Raw genomic sequence first — 15,342 nt, 5'->3', positions numbered from 1 at the left:
CATCCGTAAAAAAAATATAAAGAAAAATACATATATTTGAAGGAAAAAGAAAGAAAGAAAGAAGAGGTCTCTTATTATTCCAGCAAATTTCTGGGCCTTTCTATTTACATACGTACACTCCAATGATGGAAAGTCATTACAAATAAAGGCTCTTTTGAATACAGAAAAAAAAGGTTTCGTCTTTATACATTTGCATTTATGAATGAAAAATGTGGCAGAATCAACATTACATGAATAAAAAAATAACCATCCAACAGCATTCACAACATAATGTGTTTCCTAGCAAAAGTGGGGAGTGATTGAATCTTTGTCTAAATAATAAAACAATAAGACATATTTCCCGTTGTTGATCAGTACAGAAATCATGGTCTGCGTCCTTCACAGAAAACACTGGCATTTTCTTACAAATTAAACCGGTCTTAAAACGTCACTTGATGGACAACATACCATTATATATTTTAAAATGAGTTTCCTTTGCTTTGGGAGCCACTGGAAAGCTAATATACTATAATATGTTTTATAAATGGTTTATCATAAGCTTACAAAATACCATTATGATATGGAAGTGTCGGATATAATCTAGAATTGAAACGAGTGAATACGTGAAGCCCTGATCGGGAGCTCACAGATCTGGCATGTGGACAGAAGTTATTATATAAGTTATTATATGGCTGAATAACTTCTGTATCTTGATAAAACTGTTTGGATGAATGGCGTTTAAAGCTCCGTTTGCAAATCATATTTAAAGTCTCTTCCATCCTCGTCTATTAAATGAAGAACTGACCAAACGCCTTTTCCAAGCCCATCAGGAACAGACGTTTCTAATAAATCTATTGTTATGGGTGAAGTTGTGGTTATATAATAACTTCCATTATAACAAAATCTTCTGGTTAAAGAAAGTTTGATTGGCAGTCTGGAAACAGCAGGAAATCAATTCCACAATGTTATAAATATCTGTAATAATGCTAAACCAGAGACTAGTTTCATTTGTTATAAAAATGTTAAGCCACTTGACATTCAACATTTACACAGTTAAACTCAAAGGTTTGTAAACCACTATTTTCATAATCTTGTATAAGTTGTGCTTTCTTTATAGTGCACACCTTTTCTCCATAAAATTGTAATTAATTTGATTAATGGTCTTAAAAGCTCTATTAGAAATAGAGAGACAAAATGCAGGATATACAAAAAGATTTTCTATTTTAGTTAAATAAATCCTTCTAAAAATATACAAATCCCTTTTATTCATTCAGTCTTTTCCAGACGTTTCGCTTTTCCATCATGACGCCGTCCTTAGAAATGTTTATGCCTCAATATTAGACACTCGACCTGATCGGAATATTATATAACGACATTCATGTAATAATTTCACATTTGCCAATGTTGAGCTTCAATCCTGAAAATTTGGAAAAATAATTAACTATCTCAATTACTTAAAGAATCTGGTAACGACCTTTTAAAAACAATGTTGTATCAGTTTTTGTGTAAATGTATTGTAATATTACTATAAAATATTACATTGATAAGTTGCTAGACAAGATTAGGCTATCGGTCAAGATCAAGTTGTTCATTAAATGTGCGTTTCTAACTGACAAACGAACAAATGCTTCTTATTTTATGTATAATGTTTAATACTTGTATTTGTACAAAATGTATGTTGCTTGAAAAAAAAAGCTTTTCTGCACATTATTATCAGGATCATTACCGCCACGTACCGGATGTTGTGATCTATATCCTAAACACGGCGGAAACGGAAGTGAGTCTTTGTTAAAGATGGCGACCCCCTATGTGACAGATGAATCTGGTAAAGCATTTCATATACACACACACATTTCTCAATAGATAGTCATATATTCCCAAAGCCATGCAAGTTACTGACAATGCGCGGTGTCTCCCGTGTGTGTGTGTGTGTGTGTGTGTGTGAGTGTGTGAGTGTGTGTGAGAGAGTCTCGCGCTGATCGCGACACTAATGAAGCGTCCGAATCTTGTGCTGTATTTCTATATTTGCGTAACATTCCGCGGCGATGCTCATACTAATAATACAGAGAATATATACAGTAAATGACAATGATCATTTATATTATTTAGTGTAGTATTTAACAGCATTAACGTTATTTGTTAAAATTACGAAATATTTAAGAAGGTAATTTCAGTGTGTCATAATGTCTTTAGATTCAGAGAAAACAAAGAGCTTCAAAATACTGAGTCTCGGCGTGTGTGTTTCTGTGTGTGTGTGTGTGTGTGTGTGTGTGTGTGTGTGTGTGTGTGTGTGTGTAATTGTCTGTTTGTGTGTGACTGTGTGTGTGTGTGTGTGTGTGATTGTCTGTGTGTTACTGTCTGTGTGTGTGTGTGTGTGTGTGTGTGTGTGTGTGTGTGTGTGTGTGATTGTCTGTATGTCTGTCTGTTTGTGTGTGTGACTGTCTGTGTGTGATTGTCTGTCTGTTTGTGTGTGTGTGTGTGTGTGTGTGTGTGTGACTGTCTGTGTGTGATTGTCTGTCTGTTTGTGTGTGTGTGTGTGTGTGTGTGTGTGTGACTGTGTGTGTGTGTGTGTGTGTGTGTGTGTGTGTGTGTGATTGTCTGTGTGTGACTGTGTGTGTGTGTGTGTGTGTGTGTGTGTGATTGTCTGTGTGTGACTGTGTGTGTGTGTGTGTGTGTGTGTGTGTGTGTGTGTGTGTGTGTGTGCGTGCGACTGTCTGTCTGTGTGTGTGTGTGTGTGTGTGTGTGTGTGTGTGTGTGATTGTCTGTGTGTGACTGTCTGTGTGTGTGTGTGTGTGTGTGTGTGTGTGTGTGTGTGTGTGTGTGTGTGTGTGATTGTCTGTGTGTGACTGTCTGTCTGTGTGTGTGTGTGTGTGTGTGTGTGTGTATGTGTTATTGTCTGTGTGCTGACTGTCTGTCTGTGTGTGTGTGTGTGTGTGTGTGTGTGATTGTCTCTGTGTGTGACTGTCTGTCTGTGTGTGTGTGTGTGTGTGTTTGTGTGTGTGTGTGTTTGTTTGTGTGTGTGTGTATGTGTTATTGTCTGTGTGTGACTGTCTGTCTGTGTGTATGTGTTTGTGTGTGATTTTTGTGTGTGTGATTGTCTGTGTGTGTGACTGTCTGTGTGTGACTGTCTGTCTGTGTGTGTGTGTTTGTGTGCGATTGTCTGTGTGTGTGTGTGATTGTGTGTGTGTGTGACTGTCTGTGTGTGACTGTCTGTGTCTGTGTGTGTGTGTGTGTGTTTGTGTTTGTGTGCGACTGTCTGTGTGTGTGTGTGTGTGTGTGTGTGTGATTGTCTGTGTGTCTATGTGTGTGTGTGTGTGTGTGTGTGTGATTGTCTGTGTGTGTGTCTGTCTGTCTGTGTGTGTGTGTGTGATTGTCTGTGTGTGTGTGTGTGTGTGTGTGTGTGTGTGTGTGATTGTCTGTGTGTGTGTGTGTGTGTGTGTGTGTGTGTGTGTGTGTGTGTGTGTGATTGTCTGTGTGTGTGTGTGTGTGTGTGTGTGTGATTGTCTGTGTGTGTGTGTGTGTGTGTGTGTGTTCCAGGTAAGTATATCGCCGCTACGCAGCGTCCTGACGGCTCCTGGAGGAAACCGCGGCGAGTGAAGGACGGCTACGTCCCGCAGGAGGAGGTGCCGGTGTAAGCGCTCGACCCACAATCCCTTGCGTCGAACACACAGTAGTGATGCGAGCGCTGATGTCACGAACCGCCAGTCGCTCACCAGTCTCTCTATTTCCTCAGATACGAGAACAAGTACGTGAAGTTCTTCAAGAGTAAACCGGACCTTCCGCCCGGCATGAACCCGGAGCCGGCGCTCGAGAAACACAGCGATGGACTCTCCAGAACCGCCAAACGCAACATGAAGCGCAAGGAGAAGCGCAAGCAGCAGATCCAGACCCGGCCCGAGGAGGAGGAGGAGGAGGAGGAGCGGGCCGTGAGCGAGGAGATGCACGCGATGAAGATCACAGTGGAGGAGGAGGAGCAGCGGGTGAATCCAGAACCAGAACCCGAAGCCTCGGACCCCACGGAGAGAGCCAAGAAGATCAAGAGCCTGCGCAAGAAGCTCCGTCAGGTGGAGGAGCTCCAGCTCAAGATCCGGTCCGGGGAACTGAGCAGTCCGAGCCGCGAGCAGCTCGACAAACTGGGGCGGAGCCAAGCCTTACGGGCGGAGCTACAGCTGCTGGAGGCGGGGTTATGAGGCTGTCAATCATCTGGGTGTGTTTGTGTCAGTCAGAGCTGTAACTGCTTCATTCTTGTGTTTTATACATCATGGAGACGCTCCGGACTCTTTACGCGGATCCTGCAGGAGCGCTAATGCTTTCATCCAGAGCCGCGGGAGCTAACGCTAGTTACCAATGAGCCTCACTGACTGATGGACTGAATCTCATCATGATGTCAATTTTTTTACCACCGTAGAGCATAACTGCATGAGATAATAATGTGTAGAATTGTGTTATATTAAACATAGCATAACAAACCTCCTGTTCCTTGTCTCTGTCTCCGATAATATCGGGATTGTGAAACTGACATAAACACGCTTTCACTGCGGTAACAACAAACCTGAAATTCAACAGATAGGGCTCAACAAATGTGTTTTTGTCTTTTGTTTCTATATGATATAAATAAGAGCAATTCATTTCAATATGAAATTACACGAGTAAGCCTGCGGTTTTTACATATTATCATCGCAAATGTGATATAGATTTTATACAACAGTTCAATAGCGCAGAGGTACTCAACATCCGGCCAATCGCATTCATGTTATGGCCCGCGTCATGCAAAACATGAATGCACTTCTTTTTTTATCATTTGAGCTCAAAGGTTGCACAAATTGTAGACAGTGTGACTTTTATGTATGTATACCGCGGATGCTTTGGATAATCCGTGGGTCGATTAATAAAAAATAACATTCATCATCGTCATTGTGATGTGTGTGGAATGTTTAATGGGTTTTAGGCTATATAGCTAGGCTACTTGATATCTACGAAATGTACCATTAACTTGCTAAGCGCAACAAATAGCGTAACAAGCGGTAAAGCTGTCGGGCTTTAAACACATCCCATTACAGTGACGAGCTGACATCATAACGTCAACGAGTTCATGGCACTCTTGCGAAAGCTCCCGTTATAACTGGCAGTTTAGTTCGGAACGGGTACGGGTTTTTTTTGCATTAATATTGCAAGAAAATTGTTATTACACTTTTTTGTTACAGATAAAAAAAAAATCATGTTCAGTATTACTTTAAATAGGACAAAGACTAGCAAGATAATAAACTCCATTTCTAAATAAGTAAAAACTGTAAATATTGTTGTAAATAAAGTCTTTCGATGGAAGTTGTAATTTGTGGCCCTTCACATTTTATGTGGTTTAAATGTGGCCCTTGGCATCTGAACTTGAGTAGCAGGAACAGAACGAGATGTCTGAAATCGCAGCACTCGTAAGAGTCTGAGTTCTGCTTCTGAAGGGTGTATCCCATGAGGCTACAAGAGAGGGTTGATGAGCGGCACTGATAGGTCACATGATCATGACAACATGGTGAATGTAGAACATCCAGATTACATTCATTCATACTATATAGAACATACTCTTTTAGCAGTCGTGAAGTAATTACTTATTCAGAATAAGAGAATGAGATTTGGGTCAGTGATAAATCCTCCATGAAGGAGTTGGCTGGACGAACAGCCGTCGCCTACTAGTCATTTTATTTTATTTAAAGTATTTTTTCAATTTTTAAAATAGTTGTAATTCAATATTTAAAATATTGTTTTAAAAACATTAATCTGAACATGATTACGCAGCTTTAGATGGAGATTGTGCAGTGCAAACATGATTCTGGTGTTTGAAGGACGGAGCAGAACTGATCATGTGATCGCGAATGTTCAGCGCTGGATTAAAGCTGAAGCGTTCTGCTCAATAGAAATAATGAGCACTTTAAACACGTCTCCTGTCTGGTGGAGTCAGGACACACACTGAAAACTGAATGACAGATTACAAGGTATTTCACAGTGACGAATGAGATCGAGGTCACTGTTTTTAAAGCTGCAGTGAGTCATTTCTGTCAAACAAAACTGAAGAGATGATTTAAATATCGTTATCGAACAGGTTTCCCCAAACACTCCATCTGTCATTGGTCAGCCAAACAGGAAGCCCCGCCCCTAACCCACGTGATTGGCCGAGACAGAAGTTGCCCTGACCCTGCCTAAACAGAACAATGTGGTGAAATGAGTTACCAGTGGCAGACTCACATTGATTCTGAACACAAACTCACACAAACATGTTTCAAGAATGTAACAAAATACACAAGAGAATTACTGAAGTGTTTTGGAAAGAGACGCATCAAGAGGCTTGTTATCAGCAGAATGTTTTACGACTCAAAAACACACATCAATCCTCCTGCGCAACCGCGTCTGCGGAGCTCAGCGCTAATTATAAACTCGTCTTCATGACACTCCCTGTTGCTGAACTCTCGTGAGGATCGGCTCGTTTGCGCCGTTTAGAGAAATCATAACAAACTCAGATCGGCTCATGAATAAACTCTGACAGATTTTTAGCGCAAGATGAGTCGTCATTTGTACTTGTGATCTGTTTGTTTTCTGTTAAAGCTGCTAACGCACGAGACGTCTGTGGCAATGACTGCGGCTCCAGGTGTAGGTGTGCGCCTGGCTCTTGGGTTGTGATGTCATTTCCTGCGGGAAGATTCAGAGAATGGGATGTCATACGAGCTTGTTTGTTCTGCACAGCATCACATCATTCTGGATGACCGCAAATATTTGGAGCAAACCTCCGCACAAACACACACACACACACACACACACACACTTACACACACAGACACACTCACACAAACACACACACACACACACACACACACTCTCTCTCTGTCACACACACACACACACACACACACTCACTCTCTCACACACACACACACACACACACACACACACACTCACTTACACAGACACACACACACACACACACACACACACACACACACACACACACACACACACACACACACACTCTCTCTCTCTCTGTCACACACACACACACTCACTCTCTCTCTCACACACACACACACACTCACACTCTCTCTCAAGCAGACCCAGAGGAGTCAAGAACAGACACTAGACTCACACACATCTGCAGAGATGCGAGTCCTTAAGTTGCTGCTGTCTCTCGGGTCGGTGTGTGTTGCTCTGGATCCGGTGTGTGTCGCTCTGGATCCAGCGCCGCTAACGGAAGCAACGGTAAGATAGAACTCGTCTGTATTTGCATTACATTTCTTTGGTTATTCAGAAGAGGTGTGCAACATGAGCTTGTTTTGTCTCTCAGCTCTATCTGAAGCGATACGGTTATTTATCTTCCTCATCCAACGCAGATCGTCATGGGCTACAAACGGAGCAAATGAATCAGGCTCTTCGGTATCTCACACACATTGCCACACACACACACACACACATGTAGTGTTTCCATGTTTTATGGGGACTTTCCATAGACATAATGATTTTTATACTGTACAAACTGTATATTCTATTCCCGTACACTAACCCTACCCCTAAACCTACCCATCACAGAAAACTTTCTGCATTTTTACATTTTCAAAACACATCACTTAGTATGATTTATAAGCTGTTTTCCTCATGGGGACCAAAAAATGTCCCCACACGAACAAGGATTTCAGATATTGCCATCCTTATGGGGACATTTTGTCCCCATAATGTAGGGTTTACCAGGCCACACACACACACACACACACACACACACACACACACACACACACACACACACAGAGACCCAGCGTCACTAACCCTGTCTCAGACTCTTCCAGAAGGTGGCGGGGTTAGGGGCGACGGGCCGGCTGGACACACACACACACACACACACACACACACACACACACACACACACACACACACACACAGACAGAGACCCAGCATCACTAACCCTGTCTCAGACTCTTCCAGAAGGTGGCGGGGTTACGGGGGACGGGCCGGCTGGACACACACACACACACACACACACACACACACACACACACACACACACACACACACACACACAGAGACCCAGCATCACTAACCCTGTCTCAGACTCTTCCAGAAGGTGGCGGGGTTAGGGGCGACGGGCCGGCTGGACACACACACACACACACACACACACACACACACACACACACACACACACACAGAGACCCAGCATCACTAACCCTGTCTCAGACTCTTCCAGAAGGTGGCGGGGTTACGGGCGACGGGCCGGCTGGACACACACACACACACACACACACAGAGACCCAGCATCACTAACCCTGTCTCAGACTCTTCCAGAAGGTGGCGGGGTTACGGGCGACGGGCCGGCTGGACACACACACACACACACACACACACACACACACACACACACACACACACACACACACACACACACAGAGACCCAGCATCACTAACCCTGTCTCAGACTCTTCCAGAAGGTGGCGGGGTTACGGGCGACGGGCCGGCTGGACGGGCGGACGCTGGTCATGATGAGAGCCGCTCGCTGTGGGCTGAGGGACGCCTTCCACACGCTGGAGTATCGCACACTGGGTGCGTCTCAATCAGCGGAGGATCCATGTCTATCACTGCCTCATCTACAGTCATTTAACAATCCTCATTATATCTTGCACTATATATTATGATTGGTTTTGTTCAGTTTGCCCGGAGCTGCTCTTATCTACGCAAGGCTTGTTCTCCAGCAGAACAGAGTCGTAACGCCGGTCCACTGAATGTCAATGATCTCTGACTCAAACCTTGCATAAACTCCGTTACACTACATTAAGACTGTTTATAACTAGTCTGACCAACTAGCAATACAAAGTAGACCAAATTACCTTTATATGTCAGCAGTGTTGAGGAGGAACTAGTTACATGTAACAGAGTTTCGTAATTTATTTAGAAAATAAAATGTAACTGTAATCCATTACAGTTACTGAGCAAAAATGTGTAATTAAATTACAGTTACTTATTAAAATGTTAACTATTACAAAAGATGTAACATCTGAATATTTTGTGTAAAAAGCTAGGATTTGTTGAATAATATTAATTTGCTGCTTAGTGTTAGGGTTTTTGATGTGCACGATGCCTCCTGTCATTTAAAGGCTGTTTAGTAAAGCGATGCTATTCTGATGCTTTTGATTGATTCTGTTGTTCGTATATAACATCCATCCACATTACCACTGAAAGCTTTCGGCTACAACCTGTCCGACAATTGCCATCATGGTGAGTGATAAAAATGTGTTCCAGTGCTGAAAATATACAAATAATTTTATGCAGAAATCTGTATTTACCCTCAGAATGATCTGAAAGAAATAGAGGCGCTTAAGTCTGATTTTGAAAGACTGACAGTATCAGTGTAAAGCACTACTGTACGGCTAACCCTGCTGGGTTAAATGTTTGAAAATTATTAAGAGTTGAAAACGTTTGAAAGAAATTTAGAAAAGTGATCAAATGTAATCAGTTACATTACTTTAATAAAGTAACTGAAAGAGTTACACTACTTACTACATTTTAAATAGGGTAACTTGTACTATGTAACGTATTACATTACCAAAGTCAAGTCACCTTTATTTATATAGTACTTTTTAAAAAAATCATTAGTTATTAATTTAGGAGCCGCTTACACCACACCATTTTAACTGAAAACTGAAAAATTTGAATGCGTTCATTTACACCACAACAGTGTTTTGGTGGCCTGAGAATGCAAACTTAGAAAATGGAGAAAACAAAAGTCACCTACCCAACACTGTATGGAAGTGACTTAAAGAAGAAGAAAAAGATGACCCTTGTAAGCCTAGTGTAAGCGCTGTGTTCACCGGCCACAGGTCACTGGCGTAAGAAGAGACTGACCTATCGCATCTACAACCATCCTCTTCCTCTGGGTCGGGCTCGGACTCGAGCATCGGTTCGGGCCGCCTTCAACTACTGGAGCGCCGTCTCTCAACTTCACTTCCGAGAGGTCAGCGGAGGTCACGCAGACATCCAGCTCTCCTTCCACAGTAGAGGCCAGGGATGCCCAGTTCCTTTTGACGGACCAGGTGACACTCTTTTACAAAACACATTTCCAGTAAACATTAGATGTTAGTGTTTGAAATGACATTTCAAAAAAGCATTTAAGGCATGCAATGCATTTTTGCAAAATATGCCTTATCCGTTCAAAAAAACTGTAATCTAAATATCAGGAAATTCCTAATGGATGATGTTGAAATGTGTCTGTTTGGGCACAAACGTTAGTTGAGCTTGTGCTGATGCGTATCTGTTGCTCTGGGGGTTCAGGGCAGGTTTTGGGTCACGCCGAAGGCCCGGAGTCTGGCGCGGTTCACTTTGATGCCGATGAGGTGTGGACGGAGGGGCGTAGTTACGGAGCAAACTTACGCATCGTAGCCGCCCATGAGATAGGCCACGCCCTCGGACTGGGCCACTCCCAGTTCCACAACGCACTCATGGGTCCGCTGTACACGGGGTATCGTGACGGCTTCAGACTGCACCATGACGACATCCGAGGAATCCAGACTCTGTACGGTAAGAACATGGACTCGTGTTTCCACTGTGTCCACATAACTGAAGTTTAACCACAGACCGAAAGGTTATTTATATCACCTGTCTCAGGAAAACCTGTGGAAAGACCATCCGCTGCTCAGAGAAAGCCTGATGCGTATCCGTCTGTCCCGAACCCCTGCTCCGCGGCGCTGGACGCCCTAATGCTGGGTAACAGAACAGCCGATCTCTGACCCCTCCAACAGCTGATGCGGGTCGCTCAGCCTCACACCTCTGTGCTTCTCTCTCCTCTCTCTGAAGGACCTCTCCACAAGACTTTTGCTTTCAGAGGTCATTACATGTGGACCGTCTCAGATTCCGGTCATGGCGCTCCAGTTCAGATTAATGCACTGTGGAAAGAGCTGCCCGGCAACATCAACGCAGCTGTTCACTCACAAATAACCAACAAGTCCTATTTCCTTAAAGGTGAACTGTAAACCAACACAAGTGTTGAATTCAATAAGATCTGTTGAAACAGAAATACATTTGCAATTATAAAGTACAAATAAAAACATGTAATTTAGAACAGTTTTGAGGTGTGTATGTTGCATTTATTGTTAATAATAATAACCAGTTGTACCTGATTGCCACAGGAGATAAAGTGTGGAGATACTCTGGTTTTAAACTGGACCACGGATACCCGAAACGACTCCGTATTCCCACCGACATAAACGCTGCGTTCTTCCTCAGCAGCCGTCGAGCGCTCGTCTTCATCAAGGTGACGAACCCTGCACAGAGAGTAATCAGCAGAATCATTCTGTGAACAAGCGTAAGCAGAGATTGTCTGTTCTTTAGGGATCGGATTACTGGCTTTGGGATGAACTGGGGTCCGGTAAACTCCTGCTTCAGCCCAGACCTGTGTCCCGGCTCATCGCCGGCTTGCCCTCGGATCCGGACGCAGCTGTGGCCCGGAGCGACGGAGGGCTGTTCGTGTTCAGAGGCAAGCGGTACTGGAGTGTGAGTCCCGCGCTGATGCTGGACGAGGGCTATCCGCGCCGCGCCATTGACCCGTGGATGCCGTGTGACGACTAGCACTGTCCTAATTGCTTTACTCAAGAATTATTTTGATGTATATTATCTTCATATCATAAGTCCAAAAGGGCATCACTACAGAAAAGATAAGACATATTATGAAGTCATTGTCAACAGTTCATTAGTAATCTCTCTCTTTTTTAACATGAGCATATATTTATGCATGACTCAAGGAACAGGTTTATTAGAGGCTCATGGGTTCAGTATTAATAAAACGGACTGAAACTAAGTGTCAGTGTTTTAATGGGTGGAAATGGCATAATTTTTTTCCGGTGGTCCGGTGAGGGGCAGGGGGGCGGAGGGGTCCGGGGGAGCAGGGGGGTCCGGGGGGGGCAGGGGGAGCAGGGGGACGGGGGGTCCGGGGGGGCAGGGGGGCGGAGGTGTCCGGGTGAGCAGGGGGGCGGGGGGTTCCGGGGGGTTCCGGGGGGGTCCGGGGGGTGCAGGGGGGCGGGGGGGTGCAGGGGGGGGCGGGAGGGGGGGGGGGTTATGTGGGGCAACAAGCTTGGCCCCCCTTGTGGCCCCCCCAAATGAGGAGTGTGAAATAATTTTTACAAAACTGTTTTTGCTATCGTTGTTATGGTTGTATGCATATTATTTTTTATTATTCTATCTTTCTGAATTTGCTTGTTCACGTGACAATTCGCCTCACATTCGCGGGAATCGCGGCAGAATAACGTCTGTCTCCTGCACGCGAGAGAGGAGAGAAGAAGAAGAAAGTTGGTAAATGTCAGTTCAGACGAAGTTCATTCTTTATGTGCGTATGGGGTGTGCGATGTGTATTGTCTATTATGATATTTTCATCATTGTTTTAACTATGTATGAGCCACTGTGAGCTGACATCGCATTTGTCTATCGTCCTTTCACTGCTGTGTGCAGTTCATAGGTATGTCCCCAAATTATTTTTTGTCTTATATTTATATCATATTATGTACTTATATTAGAATATCACATCAGCAAGAATGCCGTTTTCCCGTGCACAATTGCAACTGTGATATTTATGTTATACAACAGTTTAATTAACAATAAGTTAACATTGGGAGTTACTTTTTAGACACAACATTGTCAATATTGTTTGTTTTCCCTTAATTTTGCCGACTAGAATTTCAAAATGAAACAAATAGCAGAGTCTCAATGCAAAAGACAGCGATGATTTCTTGACTGAAATCCGCGTTTTGAACGAGTCACTTGCTTCTTTCCCGAATGAATCAGCCGTTTGAACAAATCGGTTGAATGAATGAATCCCTCTCACTTATTAAAGCAACACCAAGTAACTTTTCCTCTGCGGTCGCCCTCCAGGTTGGAAACGGAATTGTCCATTACCGGTGTCGTAAATAATTTAGCCTAGCGCAGCCTACTGTCGCACGCGCACGCACATGCTCTCTGTTTATCCAGCACCGGCTTTGGAATCAACAATGGCCACAGACAAGGTAGAGTATGATGCATGATTTTATGAAAGTATGATGTATTGCGACATCACAAACGAGCAATTGTAGCAATTGTAACGCTTGCCGTAAAGCAAGTCAAATTAGTAGTTTTCTTATGTCTCATTAGAACTACAGAAATGCGACCCGATCTGGCAATCTTACATAGCGTGGATATAACAGATAAAGGACCACAAAGCTGTGGCATAAGTGCAGTTCACCATGTCGCGACTTGATGAACCACTGAAACGATTTTGGAAACATTATTTTAAGGTAAGAAATCGTCTCGGTTACGTATGTAACCCTCGTTCGCTGAGTAGGGAACGGAGACGTTACGTCGGATGACGACGAAAGGGAGCGTGCAGCAGGGCGGAATGACTGGCCCAGATGTGGACGGCATAGCGGCCCGGTGTGGGGGCACAGTCATTAACCGCGCCCTGACAGAGGAGACCAGGGAAGGATGAACATTCCACGGGGGTATGCTCTGCCAGGGGGCTGGCGACAGAGGCGGATGAGAGCGGCACGGTCCGGGGACGGCGCACACTGTCAACCGGCTCTGGGACAGAGGAAGACGAGGGGTGCACGGCTCGGGGGCGGCGCACTGTGTCGTCCGAGAACTCTGTGTTCTCAGGGATGAACATGTCACTTCTTGCTTTAACCACATTAGGGTGCTGCCCACCCGGGGGTGAGCAGCAGGGAGTGGAAAACAAAGGATTCTCCCCTGGCCCTCCACCGGCGGAAGGAGTGGTCCTGCTACCATCTCCTGAGAAGTGACCATCATCCCTGAGCAGCCCGTCTCAAAGGCACCGATTGGCCCGGCGTTTAGCGGGGGGCGGGGCAGGAGAGGGCTGTGGCGTCCCTCTGCGGCCTCCAGAGCCAGCCCGGGTGAACGGGCGGGGTAGAAGCCGCGGGAGGGCGCTTTCAGCGGTGGGCAGACTGAGGGATCTGAGCGGACGGCGGGGCCGTCGGGGCAGAATATGCCTCAGTCTGCTCATGGGCGGTTGAGAACTTTTGCACAGCCCTGAACCGCACCGCTGAAGGGCTGACCTGGGATATGAGGGTGTCAGGCAGACGGGACCGCCGGACATCCTGCACATCGGACAGGTTAAGCCACAGGCTTGAATGGTGTACATCACCTGACCCAGGGAGCGTGCGGCCACTTTCGTCGCTCGGGAAGCAAGGTCAGTGACGGCGCGCAGCTCAATGAAGGGCCCTAGGTCAGTCCTGCCCTCCTGCATGTCCATGAACACCTGGGCCAGGAAGACCAGCAGAATGGCCATGGCATGCAGTGAGGCGGCTGCCTGTCCTGGGCGCTATAGGATTTCGCCACAAGTGTAGACGAAAAACGACAGGCTTCGGACGGGTGCTTAGGATCGCGCCGAGAAGAAGCACTCTGAGGACACGGTTATTTTAGTATCACAACAGAGCGTTCAACCGGGGGACCCCAGTGTACCCATGAGCAGCGGCCATGGGAAGGAAGGGCGGAGGGGATCAACGAGGGATCGCTGGAAGACATGGGGGTCTTCGAGGATTTCGAGATCTCCTGATGCACATCCGGGAAGAAAGGTATTGGGGTTAGACGGCGACGAGAGTCAGCGGCCACCCCAAAACCAATCGTACAGCAGCGAGCGCTCAGGACAGGGTGGAGGGTTCCACCCTAGTCCGATGCTCGCAGCGGCCCGGGAAAGCATGGCCGTCATCTCAGGATCTGACTCGACAAATGCCATATGCACACCCGAAAGTGGCAGCACTGTCAAATCTTCACTTCCTGAAGATTCTTGCCCACCCTGTGATGCTGCGATGGACAACAGATCCGATTCTGGAACGTCAAGGAAACCCGCGGGGGGTCCGAAGACGGGCCCGCGGGCGTCACGTGATCGTTCACGGGTTGCGTCAATGAAGAGGGGGGCGTGGGGCACGGACGGATAGTCGGCGCCTTGTTCCACACCAACCCCCTCAGGTCACCCTGGCCACCAGCCGAAGTAGCACCTCACGTGGAGAGTGTTAGATCGGGGTGTGGATGAGGGGACTCTCTCTCAAACGAGATCATTGAGTCTCGACCGTAATGACGCGATGGTCACGTTCCCGCGGGGAGAACGTGAGACATCCTCAAACGCTGCTCTAGCGTGATCAAGCCCAAGCACGCAGAGCAGAGAATGTGCCCATCAAAATCGAAAATGAGTCTACCGCCACCAGAAATGCACGGGCGAGCCGTCTTTAAAAAGAGAAAAGAAACTCTGAAAGTGTTGAAGCGCCCGAAGTGAGACACACTCACTGGCAAACCACTGCACAGATAAGTAGGAAGCGCGCACTCGCCGGGAGATCGCCGTCACACCAACACCAGAGAATC

At 45.8% G+C, this 15,342-nt stretch overlaps 2 protein-coding genes across 2 annotated transcripts; both read left to right on the top strand.

Annotated features, from left to right (window-relative positions):
• The first annotated feature begins 1,695 nt into the window (after positions 1 to 1,695).
• Positions 1,696 to 4,889, top strand: pym1 (PYM homolog 1, exon junction complex associated factor). The gene is made up of 3 exons (XM_077237691.1): positions 1,696 to 1,804; positions 3,517 to 3,610; positions 3,713 to 4,889. The coding sequence occupies exons 1-3, from the start codon at positions 1,774 to 1,776 to the stop codon at positions 4,167 to 4,169; spliced, it is 582 nt and encodes a 193-aa protein (XP_077093806.1). The 5' UTR covers positions 1,696 to 1,773; the 3' UTR covers positions 4,170 to 4,889.
• Positions 4,890 to 7,122: 2,233 nt separating this feature from the next.
• LOC143745542 (matrix metalloproteinase-19-like) lies at positions 7,123 to 14,758 on the top strand. Its single transcript, XM_077237676.1, has 9 exons — positions 7,123 to 7,221; positions 7,307 to 7,395; positions 8,429 to 8,553; positions 9,828 to 10,040; positions 10,279 to 10,524; positions 10,612 to 10,710; positions 10,801 to 10,965; positions 11,133 to 11,257; positions 11,335 to 14,758. The coding sequence occupies exons 1-9, from the start codon at positions 7,123 to 7,125 to the stop codon at positions 11,569 to 11,571; spliced, it is 1,398 nt and encodes a 465-aa protein (XP_077093791.1). The 3' UTR covers positions 11,572 to 14,758.
• Positions 14,759 to 15,342: the final 584 nt, after the last annotated feature.

This window comes from Siphateles boraxobius, unplaced genomic scaffold, assembly GCF_051911475.1.
Source record: "Siphateles boraxobius isolate OS27281-9 unplaced genomic scaffold, OSU_SipBor_1 206, whole genome shotgun sequence".
NCBI classification, from domain to species: Eukaryota; Metazoa; Chordata; class Actinopteri; order Cypriniformes; family Leuciscidae; genus Siphateles; species Siphateles boraxobius.
The sequence above is the reverse complement of the archived record's forward strand: the minus strand, read 5'-3'. Positions and strand labels throughout refer to the sequence as shown.